This window comes from Phaethon lepturus, unplaced genomic scaffold, assembly GCF_000687285.1.
Source record: "Phaethon lepturus isolate BGI_N335 unplaced genomic scaffold, ASM68728v1 scaffold25963, whole genome shotgun sequence".
Taxonomy (NCBI): domain Eukaryota; kingdom Metazoa; phylum Chordata; class Aves; order Phaethontiformes; family Phaethontidae; genus Phaethon; species Phaethon lepturus.
Window position 1 is genome coordinate 8,527 of NW_010527362.1, and position 16,478 is coordinate 25,004.

The window sequence follows — 16,478 nt, forward strand, 5'->3', positions numbered from 1 at the left end:
GGGACAATCTGGATTTACCTTAAAGATGCTGTGAGGTGCTTTGCTTTTGGAACTCCTAATTCTGCTCTGCTTCCTCTTTCTGGACGTCTTGGGCCAAAGATGACCCTCGAGCCCTCTGTGGACAGCCTTTGGCTTCTGCTAACATGCATGCATGTGTTGGGAACCTACGTCTTCCTTGAGCACCCCAGAAAAACCTGTGAAGGCTGCATTGGTAGGCATTGTGCCAGTGGCATAAGAAGATAAGATAAACCAGGAAGTTGGGTTTTCTTGACCACAGGCTCTGTGGAGAGGCCAAATCTCTCTATAGAGATGGAGGGTCTCTTTCGCTCCCTGAACCCTGTCCCCACTGCCTTGCAGGTGACAGTCATACCTTTGCTGTGTCATGACACAGCTGAGATACTGGTCCCAGTTGTGATACGCTGGCAGTACTTTCATGGTGCACAGGCAGCAATGGAGTGTGATTGTTACAACGTGCTCAGCGCACGTGGCTCGGCGTTGTTTCCCCCTCTTGTCGTGCAGTGCTGCATGATGTAAATGGACCCAGCGGAGTGGCAGATGGGTTGTGCAGGAGCTGAGTCACTACACTCGTACTGAGCTGCAGGCAGCTCCTGGTTTGGGGGTTGGAGAAGGAGCAGGAAAAATTACTTCCGCTTGAATTATTTTCTTCCTCACTTTACTTCAGTACCTATGACTCTTAAGTTGTCAAACTCTCTGCCTGTGTTACCCTGCTCCCTGGGTGTAACTCAGCCATGGTGCTGGTGTGATCCCGCCTGGGGCCATTCTATAGGACATGGTGGCTGTCAGCCATCTGGCAGTAACCAAGATAAGGTAGATGGAAGGACCTTGGCCTCCTCCCAGGAAGATCTGAGTCCCCAGGCTGTGTAAAGGTTATGGTGGTTTCTCTGTGGATGCTGTTATGTTCTTTCTGTGTCAGGGTGCCTCTGGACGGCAGCTCTTTCCCAATCTCTTGCTAAGTTAGAAAACGAAGTAGCTCTTGTGCTGTGCATCTGAGCAGGGAGAGAAATCTGTCCCGTTGCTATGAAGGTCTTAAAAGTGAGCGAGTGGAGTCTGATGTTCATAGACTTTTCCCTTGCACAGCAGCGCTTGGGACAAGAGGGAGAGGAGCTAGTGTGTTCAAGTAGAGCGTGTGAATTCTTGTGTCTGCTTCAACTAGTTCTCTCTCTTCAGCTCTGCAAATCTGGCCTCTCTCCTGCAGATAGTGACTCACTGGTATCAAAACAAAACAGACAAGTGAGGTTTGCAATCCCCCCTCCCCAAGCTTGTGGAGGTTTCTGTTTCTCTAAGCAGAGTCAAAATGTGCTTGGCTTGTTCAGAGAGCTGTTCTGTAATGGGATAAACATGCAGATGCTGTTGTCTGTTTAGTGTTTGGCTTGGAGATGATAAACACTGCCCCAGTGGCAGCCCTCAGTGGGCCTGTGCCAGGAAGCACGGTAAGATCCATCCTCCCAGAAGGCTGCCAGGCTGGTGCGCTCAGCTGCTGGCCAGGAGTACCCCTGGTGAGCCAGTGCTGCTGAAGTACTCCTGGTCCTCTGCTGGGTGTTGAGAGAGAGCATCGCCACGTTAGCAGCATGGCAGGGTTGGGAGAGGGGGTGGCAGGGGCTGTGTAGCAGGGCAGGAGTCTCTCTCACCTTCTTGCAGGAGGCCTGAAGACTGAGCACTGAAGCGGGCTGCTGTCACGTGCGGGTTGGATGGGATCTGCCTGCCCTGGCAAGCAGGATGTACTCTTTGGCAGAGCAGCCCGGAGATGAGCGATGAGTGGAGTAAACTGAGTGGGTGCAGAGCGCTGTGAGCCTGGAGAATATCTGCGGGTGGTGAAGTTACCAGATCTCTCTGCAAGTGCTCCCTCTGCCACTGCTAGCCTTCAGCAGCGTGCAGGAGGGGTGTCTGCAACCCTTGGCCCAAGCCAGGAGAGCAGCTGGGAAGAGATTGTGTCACCTGGCAGTTGTGTACCTGGTGCTGCAATAACTGGCCTCCTAGTGCTGACACACTAGCTGCTTGGTGTAGTGGCTCGTGGCCTGTCCTGGGACATCAGAGTGTTGACGGGTGTTGTAGAAAGGCACAACCCAAGTGAGTTGCAGGGGTTTTTTTGTTGTCTGGAGATTTCTAAATCCTTAAACCTGTTGACAGATGAGTTTCCAAGGTGCTCAATCATATCTTGGGTCTCAGTCTGTCTCTGCTTGCCCTCTGTGTTCCCGAATGCTTGTGTGTCAGCCCTGTGTCTATGCTGAGCTCACCAGCAGCTCTAGGATGTAGCTGCTCTGATAACTGTCTCTGAATCTTGCAAGTGTTTTGGCACAAGGCATCCCAGCTCCTATGGATTCCCCAATGTGGGGGGAAGTTGTGCTTAAATGAGAGACTTCCTTGGAATGGGGGTCTCGGTGCTTCTCCTGCCCTCAAGCTCCTGTCCAGCTGGTGTCTCGGCCTCAATAAGGAATTGGTGTTCTGAGCTTATGAGCACTGTTAGCCTTGCATGCTTGTGCAGTAAAACATGCTTGGGCTTCCTGTCAAAAGCATATTGCTAAATGCAGTGATATGTCTCTTCAGCAGCTCAGTCCAGGCAGTAACTGAAGCCCCTTCCAATCTTGACATGCCGAGGGTAGAGTGAGTGTTAGTAACAGCTGTGTTAGGGTAAAACAAAACCCAGATTGAGCTGAAACTGCACTTGAACTCCTAAACAACACCTGTACTAATACCACATTTCTGGGCCTGTGTTTCTTTTTTTGTGAAGAGGTTGACAGAACAGCCTGGGCCTGTTTGCAACCTGAACCAGGCTGCTAAACCTGGCTTGCCAGAAAAAGCAGTGGGAAGCACCTTGAAAAGCCAGGCCTCAGAAAGTGGGAGTAGCGACTCGTCTGACAGTGAGGAGTCCTCTGTGGCACAGGCACAGCCTCCACAAGCTGGTAAGTTTCCTGGTAGTGGCCAGGATCCCTCACCTGTGTCCTCATGGGTTTACTTCTCTCCCCTACACAAAGGATGGCCCAGCCTGTTGTGATAGCTGCTGCTCTGGAGAGCCACGTAGAGCAATTCTTTCTCATGGTGACAGTCTCTTATGCTTTTCCTGCAGTGAAAACCAATGCTGTGCGCCCACTGACAAATGTGAAGAAGGCACCGACTCCAGCACCAGTGCCAGCCCCTCCACCTGTGGACAGCAGTGATGATTCCAGTGAGGATTCAGATTCAGAGGAAGAAATAGTCCCCCCTTCGCAGGTAAGGAGCTGCTGACCCACTGGGTGGGGATGCTGTTAGTCCTGCATGCTCAGGAGGTCTCAGGACTTGCGAGGTGGTAGTTGGGCGAGTCATGAGCGGTGCAGAGGGGAGCCCTCCTGTTTTGGCTGGGTCAGGTTTTCTTGGCAGCATCCCTGGGCCTTGCTGACCCCAGCTCTGGGTGCATGTCTTGGCCACAGCAAACTTGCAGTGTGTGAGAGCAGTGGAGGGTGTGAATGTTTTGGCAGGAACATGAGTAGACACATGAGTCCAGACCTCCACTGGGACTCTGTCCCCTTTGCCCTACTCCAGGGAGCTAGACTGGAAAACTAGCCAAATTCTTGCAGGCAGAGTCCTTCCGCGAGCTGGGTAGCTCCAAGGCAACCCACCCTGTGTTTCCTCCCAAACCCCTGGGTGTGGGGTGCAGCTGGAGCTCTCTGCTCCCTCTCCACAAGCCTCAGGAAGCTGGAGGAATCTGCCCTGAAGGGTAGCAGTGGTCCTGACCTCTGCCTTGGAGAAGAGAGGTGATGCCCATATCTGTACAGAGACACTGCTTAGTGTCACGAAGCTGATCCCAGCTCTCTGACCTGAGTCTCTTTGTGTCCCTTCATGTCCCCATGCGAGGCCGTGGCTGAGCTCCCTAGGGCCTGAGCTGCCTCACTGTGAAGCTGGCTTTGGTGTCTTTGCACCTCTGCTGCAGTTTGCGCCCGAGAGAGAAACCCTGTGAAGAAGCTTTGACTGAGGAATGTGTCTGCCATTCCTACGTGGTGGTGGCTTGGCTGCTGCTCTAAGCCCATGGCTTAGTGGCCAGGCGTGCTTTTTGTCCCTGCTTATATGCGTCCCCTGTATGGTCAGCACCCTTGCTGGGATGAGGTGGATTATGTGCACTCAAGGAAACCCTCCCCCTTGTTGGCCTGATGCTGTGGCCAGTGGAAAGGGTGTCTTCCCTGCAGCTGGCAGGCAGGCAGCCAGCCTGAGCAGTCCTTGATTAAAGTGTGTTTATAGTACCAAGATTGTATAACATAACGCAGTTGCTGTAACTTGAGCTTTGTGCAAGACGGCTGAGAGCTCACGTCGGATTGGCGGCTCTCTGCATGGTGGAGCGCTGCCTGCCTTTCTGAAGGCCAGATGTGTGAGGGAAATGTCAGCCCACAAAGGCCGAGCTTGTCAGCAATCCGGGGAGGGAGGTTGCTCATGTAGCCTCATTTGTAACACAAACCAGGAGGCTGAGCACTCCTTCGTTGCTCCAGTTCCCTCCTCTGCTGGCATTTGTGTCTTGGACCTGATGTCAGTGTCTGATTTCCATGCCCCTGGCTCTTCTATTTTTAGCCCCTGTTACGTTTAGTTTAATGGGAGATTTCAAATGCGAGGCAACAAAATTGCTTCTTGTTAATTTGTGCTCAAATGTGTGGTTTGCTTGTGGACCTGAAGGCAGATTTGCCCTCTGGTTGATGTCTTTGCTTTATCTCTGTTGCCAATTAAGTCTTGATGTGTAATTTCTTTGGAGAGTAAGAGACATCCTGGAGTCCAAGTGCCTGCTTTGCAAAGCAGGGTTTGCAGCTACAGTCTTGCTGGTGCTGCAGTGGATAGGGATCTCACAGCCTGCAAGCACATCACATTTTGCCTGCCTGCCCTCGGGATGCGTGCCTTTGGGGCACTGAGCTAATGCTTTTGGCACTCCTGAGGTGGTAGCCCTCACTTCTCTGCTCCCGGCTGTGCCAGAGGCCCTGCTCAGAAGCTCATAGGAGACAGAGCTGGCCTGTAAAGGGGGAGTGGGGAGGGAAGGTGCTGTGCTGAAAATGATGGAACAGCTCAGGAGTTAGTGATGGATTGGTGTACATTTCTGTCTCTTTTCCTTCCAAGTGGTGCTCTGTCCTGATTTTCTTTCTCATTTATTTTAGAGTCTGCCCCAGCAGAACGTCAAAGCAACCAAGGTTTCAAGCTCAGTGGCTGCCAAGGCTAATGCCACGCTGCCTTTGGGGAAGGGCATAAAAGCACCTGCTGTCCCTCCAGTTAGCAGAGTGTCTGAGAGCTCGAGTATCAACTCCTCGGAACACAACGTGGTGGCAAGAGCGGTAATGACAGAGGAGACTAAAGTAGGGATCTTTCCTGGGGAGAGTGGGTAGATGTGTGTGCTGGCGTCTTGAGACTGGTGCCATGTCCCCAGCTGAGGGAGTGTGTTGGTGGAGGGGGGGTGAGGAGGGCTGCTCTATTTTAACCACTGTTACCGTACCATAAGGTGAGGCAGATGAGCAGAGGATAGCCCTGGTACCTTTGCTGTTCCTGCCTCTCGGCTGGCTGGCAGGTTTCTTCCTCCTTTTGTGATAGCAGTACCCTGTACAGTCAGGAGTTGTCTGCTTGGCCACAGCTGCCTGCTTCATCTGTGGGCCAGAGGGAGATGGGGGTCTCTGTGCCCTGCATGAGAGGTTCTTGAGTTAACCTTGACATCAGTTGGAGCAGTATGGCTGAAGAAGGGCCAAGGTGGTCCAAGCCCATCTGCTCTGGCCTCTTCTTATAGTTCATGGGCATGAGCAATTAGTCCTTCTAGATGCATTTTGTCTTCCTCTCCCTAGGCCCCAACTCCTCCTTGCCTAAAGCAAACGGTTCCTGTGAGAAAAGCTCCTCCAGCCAGCCCTGCTGCCCCGCAGCCTGCTTCGCTTCTGGGAAGTACTCCTGCCAAGTCAAGGAAGCCAGGCCTGCAGCCAGCGCAGGACGCCCGGCTGAGCCAGCCTGTACCACCCACCCAGGCAGAGGAGACCTCAGACAGTAGCAGTTCCTCAGACAGCGATGAGGAGACAACGCCCAAGCAGCCCCCCAAACCTGGTCAGTTCTTCCAAGATGCTGTCAATGCTGCTGGCCAGGCCAGGGTGGAGACAGCATTTGGTCATCCTGTGGGAGATGTCACCTTCAGGGAGTGGTTGGAGAGGGTTTCCCACTCTCCAGCTTGGCAGAGTGCTCCCCTTTCTTTGGAGGCAGAAGGTCTTTTGGTGGTAGTAACTGTGCTGGGTAGGTGAGCTCAGCCCCAGGCAGTAGTGGTGAGTTTAATGGGATGAACTCTGCTCTTCCAGCAGGCTTGCTGCAGAAACCAGGAGGGACCCAGCCAGCCCACAGCTCCTCCTCAGAGTCCAGTGAGGAGGAGGCAGTGTCACAGGTATGGTAGCTGAGCAGGCTGGGATCCTCTCAGGTCTTGCAACTGGTTCTTAAAAGTAGGACAGAGAGAGGATTGAGTTCTCAGCCATAGCAAACAGGATGCTGAGTGGGTGTGCTAGCACAGAAGTGGGGGCTTCCCAGTGCGGTGCTGTGAACAGGGCACACACTGTGAGTGGGGGCAGAGAGAGGCTTTTGAACATGGAGTGTTTCCCCAGGCAGCTGGGCCTTGGATGCAGGGCTCATGATGCCTTCCTCAGCAGAAAGGATGGGACCAGGTGGTACCTTGCAAGGGTTAAATGAGGCAAACTGGTGCACAGTGCCAATAGCAGCAGGACTTTTTTCCCCACTTTTATTTGTAACTTAACCTGTGTCCAAGCTGTTAAATTCCCTTTGTAAGTAATGTGCAGGGCGTGCAGCACATCTGCAGTGCATTAGCTGTGCGTGGGTGCATGCTAATGGCCAGGAGCCTCCCCCAGGCCTGCTTTGCTGGGCGAGAGCAAAGAGGAGAACGTCTCACCATCAGCTCTTGCTGCTGTCAGCTCAGCCAGTGTCTGTCAGTGCTATCCCCCTCTCCTGGCAGCCCTGGCTTTTCTGCAGGGTTGGGTGAGTGGTGCAGCATCACTGCCGGTGGCCAAAGGTGGGCCCTTCTCTTAGAGTACAGGGGCAATAGCAGAGACAGGTCTGTGTGCCTGGTGTGTGGGAGGCTGCCCTGCTGTGAGTCCTCAGTGTGTCTGTGATGTTTCAGTCCCTCCTCACAGGCCTCTCCAGGACACCAGCAGCACCCCAGGCACCAAAGACGGTTCCCCCTCAGCCTGTAGGCAAAGTGGGGCAAGGGAAGGCAGCCGTGACTGCTGCGAACTCCCTCACCAAGGCCCCTGTGAAAGCAGCCCCAGCTGACAGCTCCAGCAGTGACTCCGACACAGACATTGACCAGGTGGCTGCAAACCACAAAGCAGGTGGGTCTCCTTTGGCAAGGTTGGGAATCTGCTTGGCCCAGGAGCAAAGCTGTGTTGGCATGGGAGGGTGACACTGGGACGAGGCCCTGAGCCCAGTGTGTCTTCCCTGCAGATCCCAGTAGCGTGGAGTGCTGCTGCCGTCTGCTGGCTTCCCTTGGCCACAACACAGCCCTCTTCTTTAACACCCTTCCTGTGCTGGCTGGCTCACAAGTCTCTGTGCCTTTACCTTTCCCAAGTTATCCATTAACTGCAGTAATTAATGCAATTAATGGGAATAGGTAGGGCTCTCCCTAAAACCTGTGTCCACTGCACTGGTGTGCTGAGGTAGTGATGGCCCTAGGGAGCATTTAAACACTGGCTGAAGAGCGTCTGCTATACAGTGCTGATATTCAAGCCTCCCCTTGGTCTTTCTGGGATCTGTAGTATGTCTGGAGGGCAAGGAAGGGGAAGCGCCTGGAAAGACATATGGAGAAACAAAATGTCCTGTGATCTCCCTATTGCCCTGCTTTGTTGGCAAATTGTAAAACTCAGAGCTGGAAGCTGCTTCTGCTCTGGAGTGACCCTGGCACCTTCAGATGAACTCTGGTCTGGCTGTGAGCTCTGGCCCACTCTGGAGGCTCATACAGATCTGTGGCTTCTTGGGCACATTGTTAAGTTGTGCAAAGGGCTGTAGAGGAGGTCAGAACCTATATATAGGTTCAAAAAGGCCCAGGTGTTAGGCAATAGGCCATTGGTGATGGTTAAACGTGGTGGTATGGATACCCCCTCCACCTTGGGAAGTCCCTGGCTTGCTGGGGGTGGTGTCCTGGGGAAGGACTGCTCTGTCCATGCTCATGTGTCTTGTGCTACAGTTTCCTCTAGTCTAGTCCCTGTTCTCCATCGATGTGGCCAAAGCTGTTGTGGCTGTTGTCACCCACTTCTCTTGCCAGACACTTGATCTCAGGCTGAGGCATCTTTCTCTGGCTCTGCTGTACTTGGGATGGCCAGCAGGCTTTGCTTTTGAGGGAGAACTGGGTGCTTCTCTTGAAACTCAAGCATATTTCCATCCTCCAGTAACTCTGTGGTCTGTGTAATGAATGCTCTCTGTGTTGTCGTCTCTCTCTTGTCATTGTTTCTGCAGAAAACAACCCCCCTCCAGGGCAGGAAGCCACAGGAGCCTCCAACAAAGAAAAGGTGGCAGGAAAAACAGAGCCAGGTCATGCCAGCCTCAAACCTTCCCCAGCCAAGAAAGCCCTAGCTGTGAAAGAGAATGATGTTGGGGCGAAAGGGTCACAGGTGACCCCAGCACCATATGCACTGCGGTCCATCCCACAATCAGAGGAGTCAAGCTCGGGGAGTGAAACTGAGGTCACCAGTGCTGCCAAAGCTCCTCCAGTGCAAACACCGGAAGGGTTGGAAGAGAAGAAAAAGAAGAAAAAGGAGAAAAAAGAAAAGAAGGAAAAGAAGAAGTCTTCCTCTACAGCAGACAAGGCTGTGAAAACATCTAAGAGCAAAGAGAACAAGAAGCAGAAAACATCTCGGAAGCGGAAACTGCCAGGAGACGATGGGGCTGTCGGGCAGCCCAAGGAGAAGAAGCAGAAAGGGCAAGCTAATGAAGAAGTACCCAAAAAGAAAAAGAAGAAAGCAGCTGATGACCTGGAGAAGTTGCCAGGTAGCAAGGAAAAGAAAAAATCAGCTAAAAGTAAGCATCCCTCACCTGCGGCTGCATTTGCAATAGGTCTTGCAGCTGATGGCTGTTCAGCCTCTGTTCTGGGGCCTTGTAAGTAGCACCCACTTTCCCATTAGCATCCTGCTTGGCTACTTCCCTCTTGGCCCACCCAAAGCCAATGCCACATTTTTAACACCTCATTAAGTGTTTTTATGCAGTCTCAGCACTAGGTTTTGTTGCAGACAACAAGTTGGGCTCTCCTGCCCCTCTGTCCTGCATCTGGCACAGTGGGAGCTGTGTTAATGCTCATGCTAATCCTTGCTGCTTGCAGAGCAAGCTGATGTCCCCATGAATCTTCTAGGGCATGGCCTGTCCCCTCCTTTCCTGGCCTTCACCCTGGCTGGAAGCAGCTGTCTAGCTGAGGGCTGGCAAAGAGTTGAAGTGAGTCTGCATTGAACCTCCCGAGGCCACGTTGCCCACCTCGCGTGGCCTGCCCACCTGCGCTGGGCTTGGGAGAGTTCTTGCCAGTTGTAAGCCACGAACAAGGCCTGTATTCTGCCTGCTGCACTCCATGGGGTGCCCTGCTCTGTGCAGTGCAGAACAGCTCTGCTGACCCAGCTGGCTACCCTGGCTTCTCTGTGGCAAACACAACATGTGCTAGCAGAGAGCTAAGGTGAAATGTGGCTGGGAATGGCAGACAGAAGGTCCCCAACTACCATGCTGTGGGCATGGCAGACGAAGCCTAGCGTTCACATGCTGCCAGCCTCTTTAAGAGATCAGCCTTGAAATCTGTGCTATCATCAGCTGTGTCAGCCACTGCTGTTCCCCATGGGGTGACAGTGCCCCTTCCTGACCCTGCCTGAGCAGTCTGCAACATGGTGAGCAGCTCATTCAAGAGATTTGACTCGGGACCATTACAGCTGCTTTCAAACCCCTGGAGAAAGAGGAGGATGGTACCAGCCTCCTGCTTGTTGCTCCCAATTAAGAGCGTTTCCTGCCCTTCTTGTCTGTGTGCCTCTGCAATGCTCTGTTTGCTGCCCTAATGCAAAGGCAGTCTTTTTTTCTTTGCAGTGCAGACTGCATTTGCAAATCAGAGCTGGTTCTGTGCTGGATCTTGTAGGCTTTTTTTTTTAAATTGAGATGGAATGGGTGGGCCAGATCTGCAGGGGTTTCTGTTCAGCAGAGATGCCGCCTTTCATTTTGGAGGAGACAGACTTGTCTCTCATTTCTGGCATGTGCCCAGCTACTCCAGGGCTGAAGTAGTTCCTCGGAGTGGGTGGGCAGCAGGAGGTGGAAAGAAGGGGATCCTATATAATCCTGCCCATGCATGTGCATGGATGGTGGGATCAAACCGCTCTGGCTCAGAGGTCCTGGAGAAACAGGCCTGGGTGCAGCTGCCTTGTAGCTGGGCTGTGCCCTCACCCAGTTACTGCTCTGGAAAGTTTGTTCAGGTTTGGATGTGATCAGAAACTTACTGGAGATGCTCCTACTGCTCCTACTCTGAGTGCTGCGTCTCAGAGGTTAGCCGTACCAGACTCCCTCTCAGTTGACTTTTCTTTCTTTCTACCAGAGAAAAAGACTGGAAAAGAAAAGAAGAGGAGCAAAAAGGTGTCTTCGGAAGGGGACCCTATAGCAGATGGCTCTGCTGAGGTTCACAAGAAGAAGAAGAAGGTATGTGCAAGACCCTGGGATGGGCTACCATGCAGGGAGCTGTTCTGAACCACAGTTGTGATGCTCATTCCAGCAGCATGCCAGGCTGGAGAGGAACAGAGCTGTGTCCTGGCCTTGCTGGCAGTACAGGGGAGGCTACAGTTAACTGTGGCTGGTCTTGAGACACCCTGACCTTTGGTTGGTTGGGATTGGGGTGGCTTGAAGAAGGGCTTGTTCCTGTATCACTCCTCCAGGAGAGATCCCTTTCCCTGGAACAGTCAAACCCACAGCCCCTTTTGGTGGCAGAGAACCTGCCCAAGGAGTAAGTGCTCTTCTTCAGCTGTCTGTTCATCTAGCTGTTTTCAGCAGAAACTGGAGCTCCTGAGGGCTTGGCAGGCTACTGCATCCCATCCCAAGGGCTAGGAAGGGGGGCAGAGGGAGACCATAGGATGTTCCTTGTAATGGATATGTCCCTGTAGCGATGGTAGCCAAGAAGCTTCTGTGGGTTGTGGGTTTGCTGAGTCCTTCATGTTTGTGGTGCAGATGATACTGATTTATTTTTCACCCTTTTGTTTTTAGAAGAAGAAAACAGCTGAGCCGGAAGGATTGTGAGAAGGTACATGGCCTGTGGGGACTATCAGTTGGTACCTCTGAACGGCAGTAACCTTGGCCAAAATCAGTACTCCTGGGCCTGTCTTGAGAAGACAGTGTGCCCTCTAAATGTTCACTGAGTCAGCCTGGCCTTAGATTAGGGCCAGGGAGTGGAGCGGTGTGAGGAAGGTCATGCAGCAGTGCGCTGGCTTCTCTGGATGTGTTTGACCTCAACTCTTTAGCTGCTGAGAACTGCATGTCCAGCCTGGACATTGCTGTCCTCTGTCATCAGCAGAGATAAGCGGCCTCTGGCAGTGTCTGTCTGTCCCTGCTGGGGACACAGGAGAGCTTGGAAAAGTGATGTGGATTAGATGGTGATGTTGTAGCCACCTGGACATGGACCAGATGATTCTACTTCTGCTCTGCTCAGCTGTAAGGCTGTTCTCCTCCTCCCCATCCCTAACTTTTTTAACTCCTCTCCCCAAAGGTACCACATCCCTGTGATTAAGGATTTATGGGTGAAGATCAAACAGAAGAGAGGAAAAGGAAGCTCATCAGCAGAATTCCAACTTTTTTTTAAAAAAATATAATAATTTATAACTTCTTTTAACTGTGACTTTTAGAGCAGAGCAGTGTAACTTTCTGCCTCCTTCTGCCCTGCTGGGGCCCAGAGATGTGTGTGTTTGCCCCTCCTGACAGCTCGCCTGTTGCACAAGAACTGAACTGAAGGAGGCAGTTTGACCAGAGAAGAGCCAGCTTGCATAAACTACTTTCCTCCTAGTTGATATCCAGCCTTCTCTTTCTCTTTCTCATCACAGAGCTATATTTTTAAGAGAAACTTTTACCTTCCCCCTGCCCCTTCTGTGATTTGTGGTGTCAGTCCTTTTGCTACTATGGAAGAGAGCTCTTGGGTTTACTTTTTATTCTAACACTGACAGCAGTGATTATCGTGTCCCTGGAGTTGCACTGAACAGCTGTGTCCAGCAGCTGTTCTCAGCCAAGGCGGCGTAATTTTTTGTGGATTTTTTTTATGGAATACAAAATAAATTTTAAAAAAGTGAGATTTTTGCTTCAGCTGCTTTCAAGGGAGGAAGGGAGGTGAGAAGGCCTTCGGTTCAGGGACCAAACCCAGGGGGGGCAGGGCAGGCACGGGGGCTGAGCCAGGGGCAGTGCTCAGCTGCCTCTGGAGGATGTTGCAGGTAGGAGAGCAGAGCCCAGCTTCTACCTGGGTTCATGGGCACTGCTTCAACCCCTGGGGAAAAATTAATTGCTTTCTGCCTGCTCCCCAGGGAAGAGCAGATGCTTTTGGTTTTAGTTTCTTTTTTTTAATTACTAAAATGCTCCGTAGGGGCAGGTGCTGAGAGGAGGTTTTTGCATTGCTCTGTGCTGACCCAGCCCTTGTACTAGGCTTGTGCCCGGTTTCCTTACCTTACCCCCAGCCCTGGGATTTAGCAGGCGAGGAAAAAGGGACTGGATCCCCTTGCACTCTGTCCTCCCATGCTGTGCAGCTGCTGTGCAGCCTGGGGCCAGGCTCTGCTGGCCAGGAGGGCACAGCTCTGCGGCTGCCACCCTTGCACCTGCACAATCCAGAGGGAGATGGCTGCCGCGCAGGGGGCTGCTCTCCTCTCCCCCCATGCTGTGCCTCACCTAAAGGTAATTTCAGCCTCCTGGTCCCTGATGAAGATTGAGATTGAACAAGTGATGGGCAAGGAATGTGTGTGATCCTGGGATGAGGCACAGATGTCCAAGTGCAGAGATTTTTCTTTTTCCCTTTTTTCCTTAAGATTCGTTTATTGTTAACCTAGGACAGCTGCAAACTGTTGGCAAGCACTGCCCTGCTAGAGTTGCTTACAAGGCTTTCTTATTCAAAAGTTGATTTGAAATAATCAGAGTGTGAGGTCATTTAGAAAGGAACTATCAGATATATACAGAAAAATTAGAAGCTCTCCTGCTTGCTGTTACCCTCTGCTGTGGCTCTGTTCAAGCCTGAAGGCAAAAGCTGAAGGTAAGCATCTCTACAAAACCAAGCACTCCACAATAAAAACCCTCTACTCTAGTTAATCTAGCGGAGCTTCAACCTACAGGGGTGAGTTAAGAAGCTGGTGGAGGTTGTTTTGCTGCTTTTAATGTTCGTTCAGTGTAATAAAACATTAGTTCTCGTTCTTCAGCAGGGATGAGCTTTATGCCTGCCGCTGCTTGGGAGCTCCGGGATGCCAATGAGCAAAAAGGAACAGTATGTAGGGGTCTGACATCGTTGAAATCACTTTCCAGCCTGCTTTACCCTCCTTTGAGGGAACACTTTGTCGATAGCACTGGTCCTGGTGGTGGCCCAGCCCTGTTCGGTGCCCTGTAGCAGGGGAAGGGTCACAACAGATGCCTTGAGGGGCAGGAGCGCACAGCGGTGTCTGCTGTTAATCTTCTCAGGGAAAGCAATGTAAGAGCAGAAATGAAATAGAGCAAAAAAGTAAAACATGGGGCTGGGATACCGAAGAGGGGACAGGCATCTGCTGGTGTCCTCTTCTATGGGGCTGTTGGGGAGAAGAGGAAGGAGTCAGGGAGGTGGCTCCAGAACTTCCCAAAGGCCAGGCTGCCTTTGCCTGTGTCTCCATCACAACCTCCACTGCCTCAGCAGTGCCTTTGAGCTGTGGCTCCCCCAGCCCCCCCAGCTCCTCTGCCCCAGCCCCAAGAGCTTTCCCCAACACCCCCAGCCCCACCACAGCACTTGGCCTCTCACCTTTCTCCACCCCGGTCTTAAGCATGTCTACCCCAGAGAAGATCATCTCTTCTGGCTCCGTGGGGGCAGCATCTGCAGAGGGAGGGCAGGACATGGGTGCTGGAGCCCTGGGGCTGCCCCATTGCCCCCACCCCTCTGAGGGCCGCAGGGAAGAGCCTGCACCCACCCACTGAGCCACAGGTTTAGGGGCTAGGGGAGCTCAGGGAGAACCTCAACCGCATGCCTCTGCTATCGGGGCTGTGTGCCTGTGGTTTTTAGGGTCCCCTCCATCTTTTACAAGCTGGCACCAAAGGTGGGTGAGGGATGCTGTACAGCTCAGGCACCCTTCTCTCCTTGGCAGTTCTCCTCCTCCCTAATCGCAAGCACAATGGGACACAGCATCCACGCACGCTGCTCGTTCCTCTTCTTCCCCTCCCCAGGGACCTACCCTGGCAGTCCAGCTTTTCCCGAGTGGCAGTGCCCTCAATCCTGGTGCCATTTTTGTAGGAGCACCAGCAGTAGCCCGTGGCAGCATTGCACTGCTTGGGCAGGTAGTCGCCGTTCTCATCGCACTGCGGGCGGAAGCGGCCCGGCCAGACACCCCCAGCATCGGCCTCCGCCTGGCACTTAGTTTGCACTAGGGCAATAAAAACAAAGGGGAGACACCGTGAGCCCCCCAGGCCCTTCTGCTGCCCGGCAGCCTCAGCAGGAGCTTTTTATCCAGAAACAGTTAAATTAAATTTAAAAGGCAAACAAGCCCCACCCAGGTGACGTTTCTAAAGCTCTTGGGCTAGCCAAGGACTGAGGATTTGGTGTGGTGCTCTGGCTTTTCAGACATTTGCTCATCCCAAACGCCCTGCGGGCAGTGGTTCTGTGATGTTCCCCACGGAACAAAGAGGTCCATGAGCGGTCAGGGGATGGAGGGTTTGGTTGCCTTTGGGAAGCCCCGTGCTGGCACCTCCTGGGGGGTGGCTGCTCCCGGAGGGCCAGTCCCCATCCTCCCCAGCTCAGCAGTCCCCATCCCTGATACCTTTCTCCGCTGGGATTGCCTTACGCTCCTCCACCTTGGAGTTCTTGGCCATTTCAAAGAGCAGCCACTTGTGCATCCAGGATTCAAAGGACTGCAACAAGGGAAACCGGCACATTAACGGGGGGAGCTGTACCGCAAGCTCCAGCCTGGGCCAGGTAAGGTTGTGAGCCCCACCACCTCCCTTGGGGTGGGAATAACCCAAGCCTGGTTCAAGCAGGACTTCACTTTTCCAGGTGGGGACATCCCACTCCCTCCCCAAAGCAGGGTGCTCCTGGAAGGGGCGGGGTAGGACGGCAGCGAGCACTGACCTTCCAGTCTGCGTCAGTCATAGTGTTCTTCAGGCTCTTCAGGTTGTCCATCAGGTTGTCCTTCAGCACTGGGAACATCTTCCTGGGGTCTGCTTGCTGCAGAGTGACCACCACGGTGAGACAGGGCAAAGAAAAACGAGGTGTGTGGGGGTGAAGCTCTGCTTATATCAGCCAGACAGACATTGCAGCAGGACAGGAGTTCCCAGCCACTTTGAGCACCCCAAGAGATCCCAGACCCAGCCAAGAGACAGCTTGAAGCTGGAAGCAGAGGGTCCCATTGCCTCCTGCAGCACTGGGGGCAGCTACAGGGTCGGTGGGGGTGCAGAGGACCTTACCAGCAGCAGGTGCCTCACTTGGTCCTCAGTTTTGTTGCTAGCAGGGGCCGAGACCTCAAGAGAAAAGGCAAAGGGGCAGTGTGAGCACGAGGGCTGGCAGCAAGCCCCCGGAGCAGCAGGCAGCAGCAGGCATCTCTTACCATGTTGCCGGCAGCGGGGGCAAGGGGCAGGATCCTCGCGGCCAGGGGCATGTTCACCACAGATATCTTTTTCACCGGCTTGGCACCTGCCAAGGAAGGAGCAGTGTGAGGGGCGGTGGGTTGGTTGGTCCCACAGGACCCGTCCCCAATCCTCGGCCACCGCCCAACCATGCTGGTGCCCATGGGGCTACTGACTGGCAGGCAGCTTCCTCTGCAGCGCCTCGAGCTGCAGGTTCTGGGAGGTCTTGGTCAGCTTGCTGATCTGCCCGCTCTGCTGGTAGACAAAGTAGATGGTGACGGCCTGGCCAGCGATCAGCAGGGCCACCAGGATGGAGAGCGTGGAGAAGGCGGCTTTGCGTCCCAACGCAGACCTGCAGGACATGGAGAGGGAGCTCAGCCCTGGCCACCGGCTGGAGGAGACGCCCTCGTACCCTGCCATCATGCCCCCAAAAACCCCTTCTGCAGCCCACGTCACCCTCCTGTGTCCCCCCAAACACCCCCCTCAAACAACCTCCCAGGTGGTTTGCAGCCAGACAAATGCAAATTCCCCCGTCGCTGGGGTGCAGAAGTGAAATCTCAGTGTGAAGGTCACTCCTCCGCACCCGGGGAACCGAAACCTGCTGCGGGGGCGGGGGGGGGAGGCATGAGAGGGGTACGTGAGGAGCATGTGGGCACATGGGGGCTGTGGGCAGGGCACTGCCAGGGGATTTTGGGGCATGGCATCGCTCTGGG

General features: G+C 53.5%; 2 protein-coding genes across 2 annotated transcripts in view; one reads left to right on the top strand and one right to left on the bottom strand.

The window, feature by feature from the left end:
* LOC104617924 (nucleolar and coiled-body phosphoprotein 1-like) overlaps nucleotides 1-11,241 on the top strand; it is a gene marked incomplete at its 5' end in the record, with an annotated part of 19,583 nt that extends 8,342 nt beyond the window's left edge. The window contains 8 exons of the mRNA XM_010283366.1: nucleotides 2,750-2,921; nucleotides 3,065-3,228; nucleotides 5,799-6,048; nucleotides 6,297-6,376; nucleotides 7,121-7,331; nucleotides 8,452-9,012; nucleotides 10,550-10,650; nucleotides 11,209-11,241. Of these exons, the coding sequence (XP_010281668.1) occupies nucleotides 2,750-2,921; nucleotides 3,065-3,228; nucleotides 5,799-6,048; nucleotides 6,297-6,376; nucleotides 7,121-7,331; nucleotides 8,452-9,012; nucleotides 10,550-10,650; nucleotides 11,209-11,241 (1,572 nt within the window). The remainder of the gene's footprint in view (nucleotides 1-2,749; nucleotides 2,922-3,064; nucleotides 3,229-5,798; nucleotides 6,049-6,296; nucleotides 6,377-7,120; nucleotides 7,332-8,451; nucleotides 9,013-10,549; nucleotides 10,651-11,208) is intronic.
* A 2,052-nt stretch (nucleotides 11,242-13,293) lies between these two features.
* On the bottom strand, nucleotides 13,294-16,188 carry LOC104617925 (HLA class II histocompatibility antigen gamma chain-like). Its single transcript, XM_010283367.1, has 8 exons — nucleotides 15,942-16,188; nucleotides 15,738-15,832; nucleotides 15,607-15,660; nucleotides 15,272-15,367; nucleotides 14,964-15,054; nucleotides 14,382-14,570; nucleotides 13,955-14,026; nucleotides 13,294-13,298 (listed from the first exon to the last, which is right to left on the bottom strand). Exons 1-8 carry the CDS (start codon nucleotides 16,186-16,188, stop codon nucleotides 13,294-13,296), a joined length of 849 nt encoding a protein of 282 aa, XP_010281669.1.
* Between the last annotated feature and the right edge of the window lie 290 nt (nucleotides 16,189-16,478).

What these genes read in the sequence shown, in the direction of transcription:
- LOC104617925 (XM_010283367.1), bottom strand. Translation starts at nt 16,188, where the DNA reads ATGATGGCAGGGTACGAGGGCGTCTCCTCCAGCCGGTGGCCAGGGCTG. An exon ending in AAGTGAGGCACCTGCTGCTG is followed by an intron (nt 15,368 to 15,606) that starts GTAAGGTCCTCT and finishes GTCACTCTGCAG; the next exon opens with CAAGCAGACCCCAGGAAGAT. An exon ending in GGAAAAGCTGGACTGCCAGG is followed by an intron (nt 14,027 to 14,381) that starts GTAGGTCCCTGG and finishes CTCCCTCTGCAG; the next exon opens with ATGCTGCCCCCACGGAGCCA.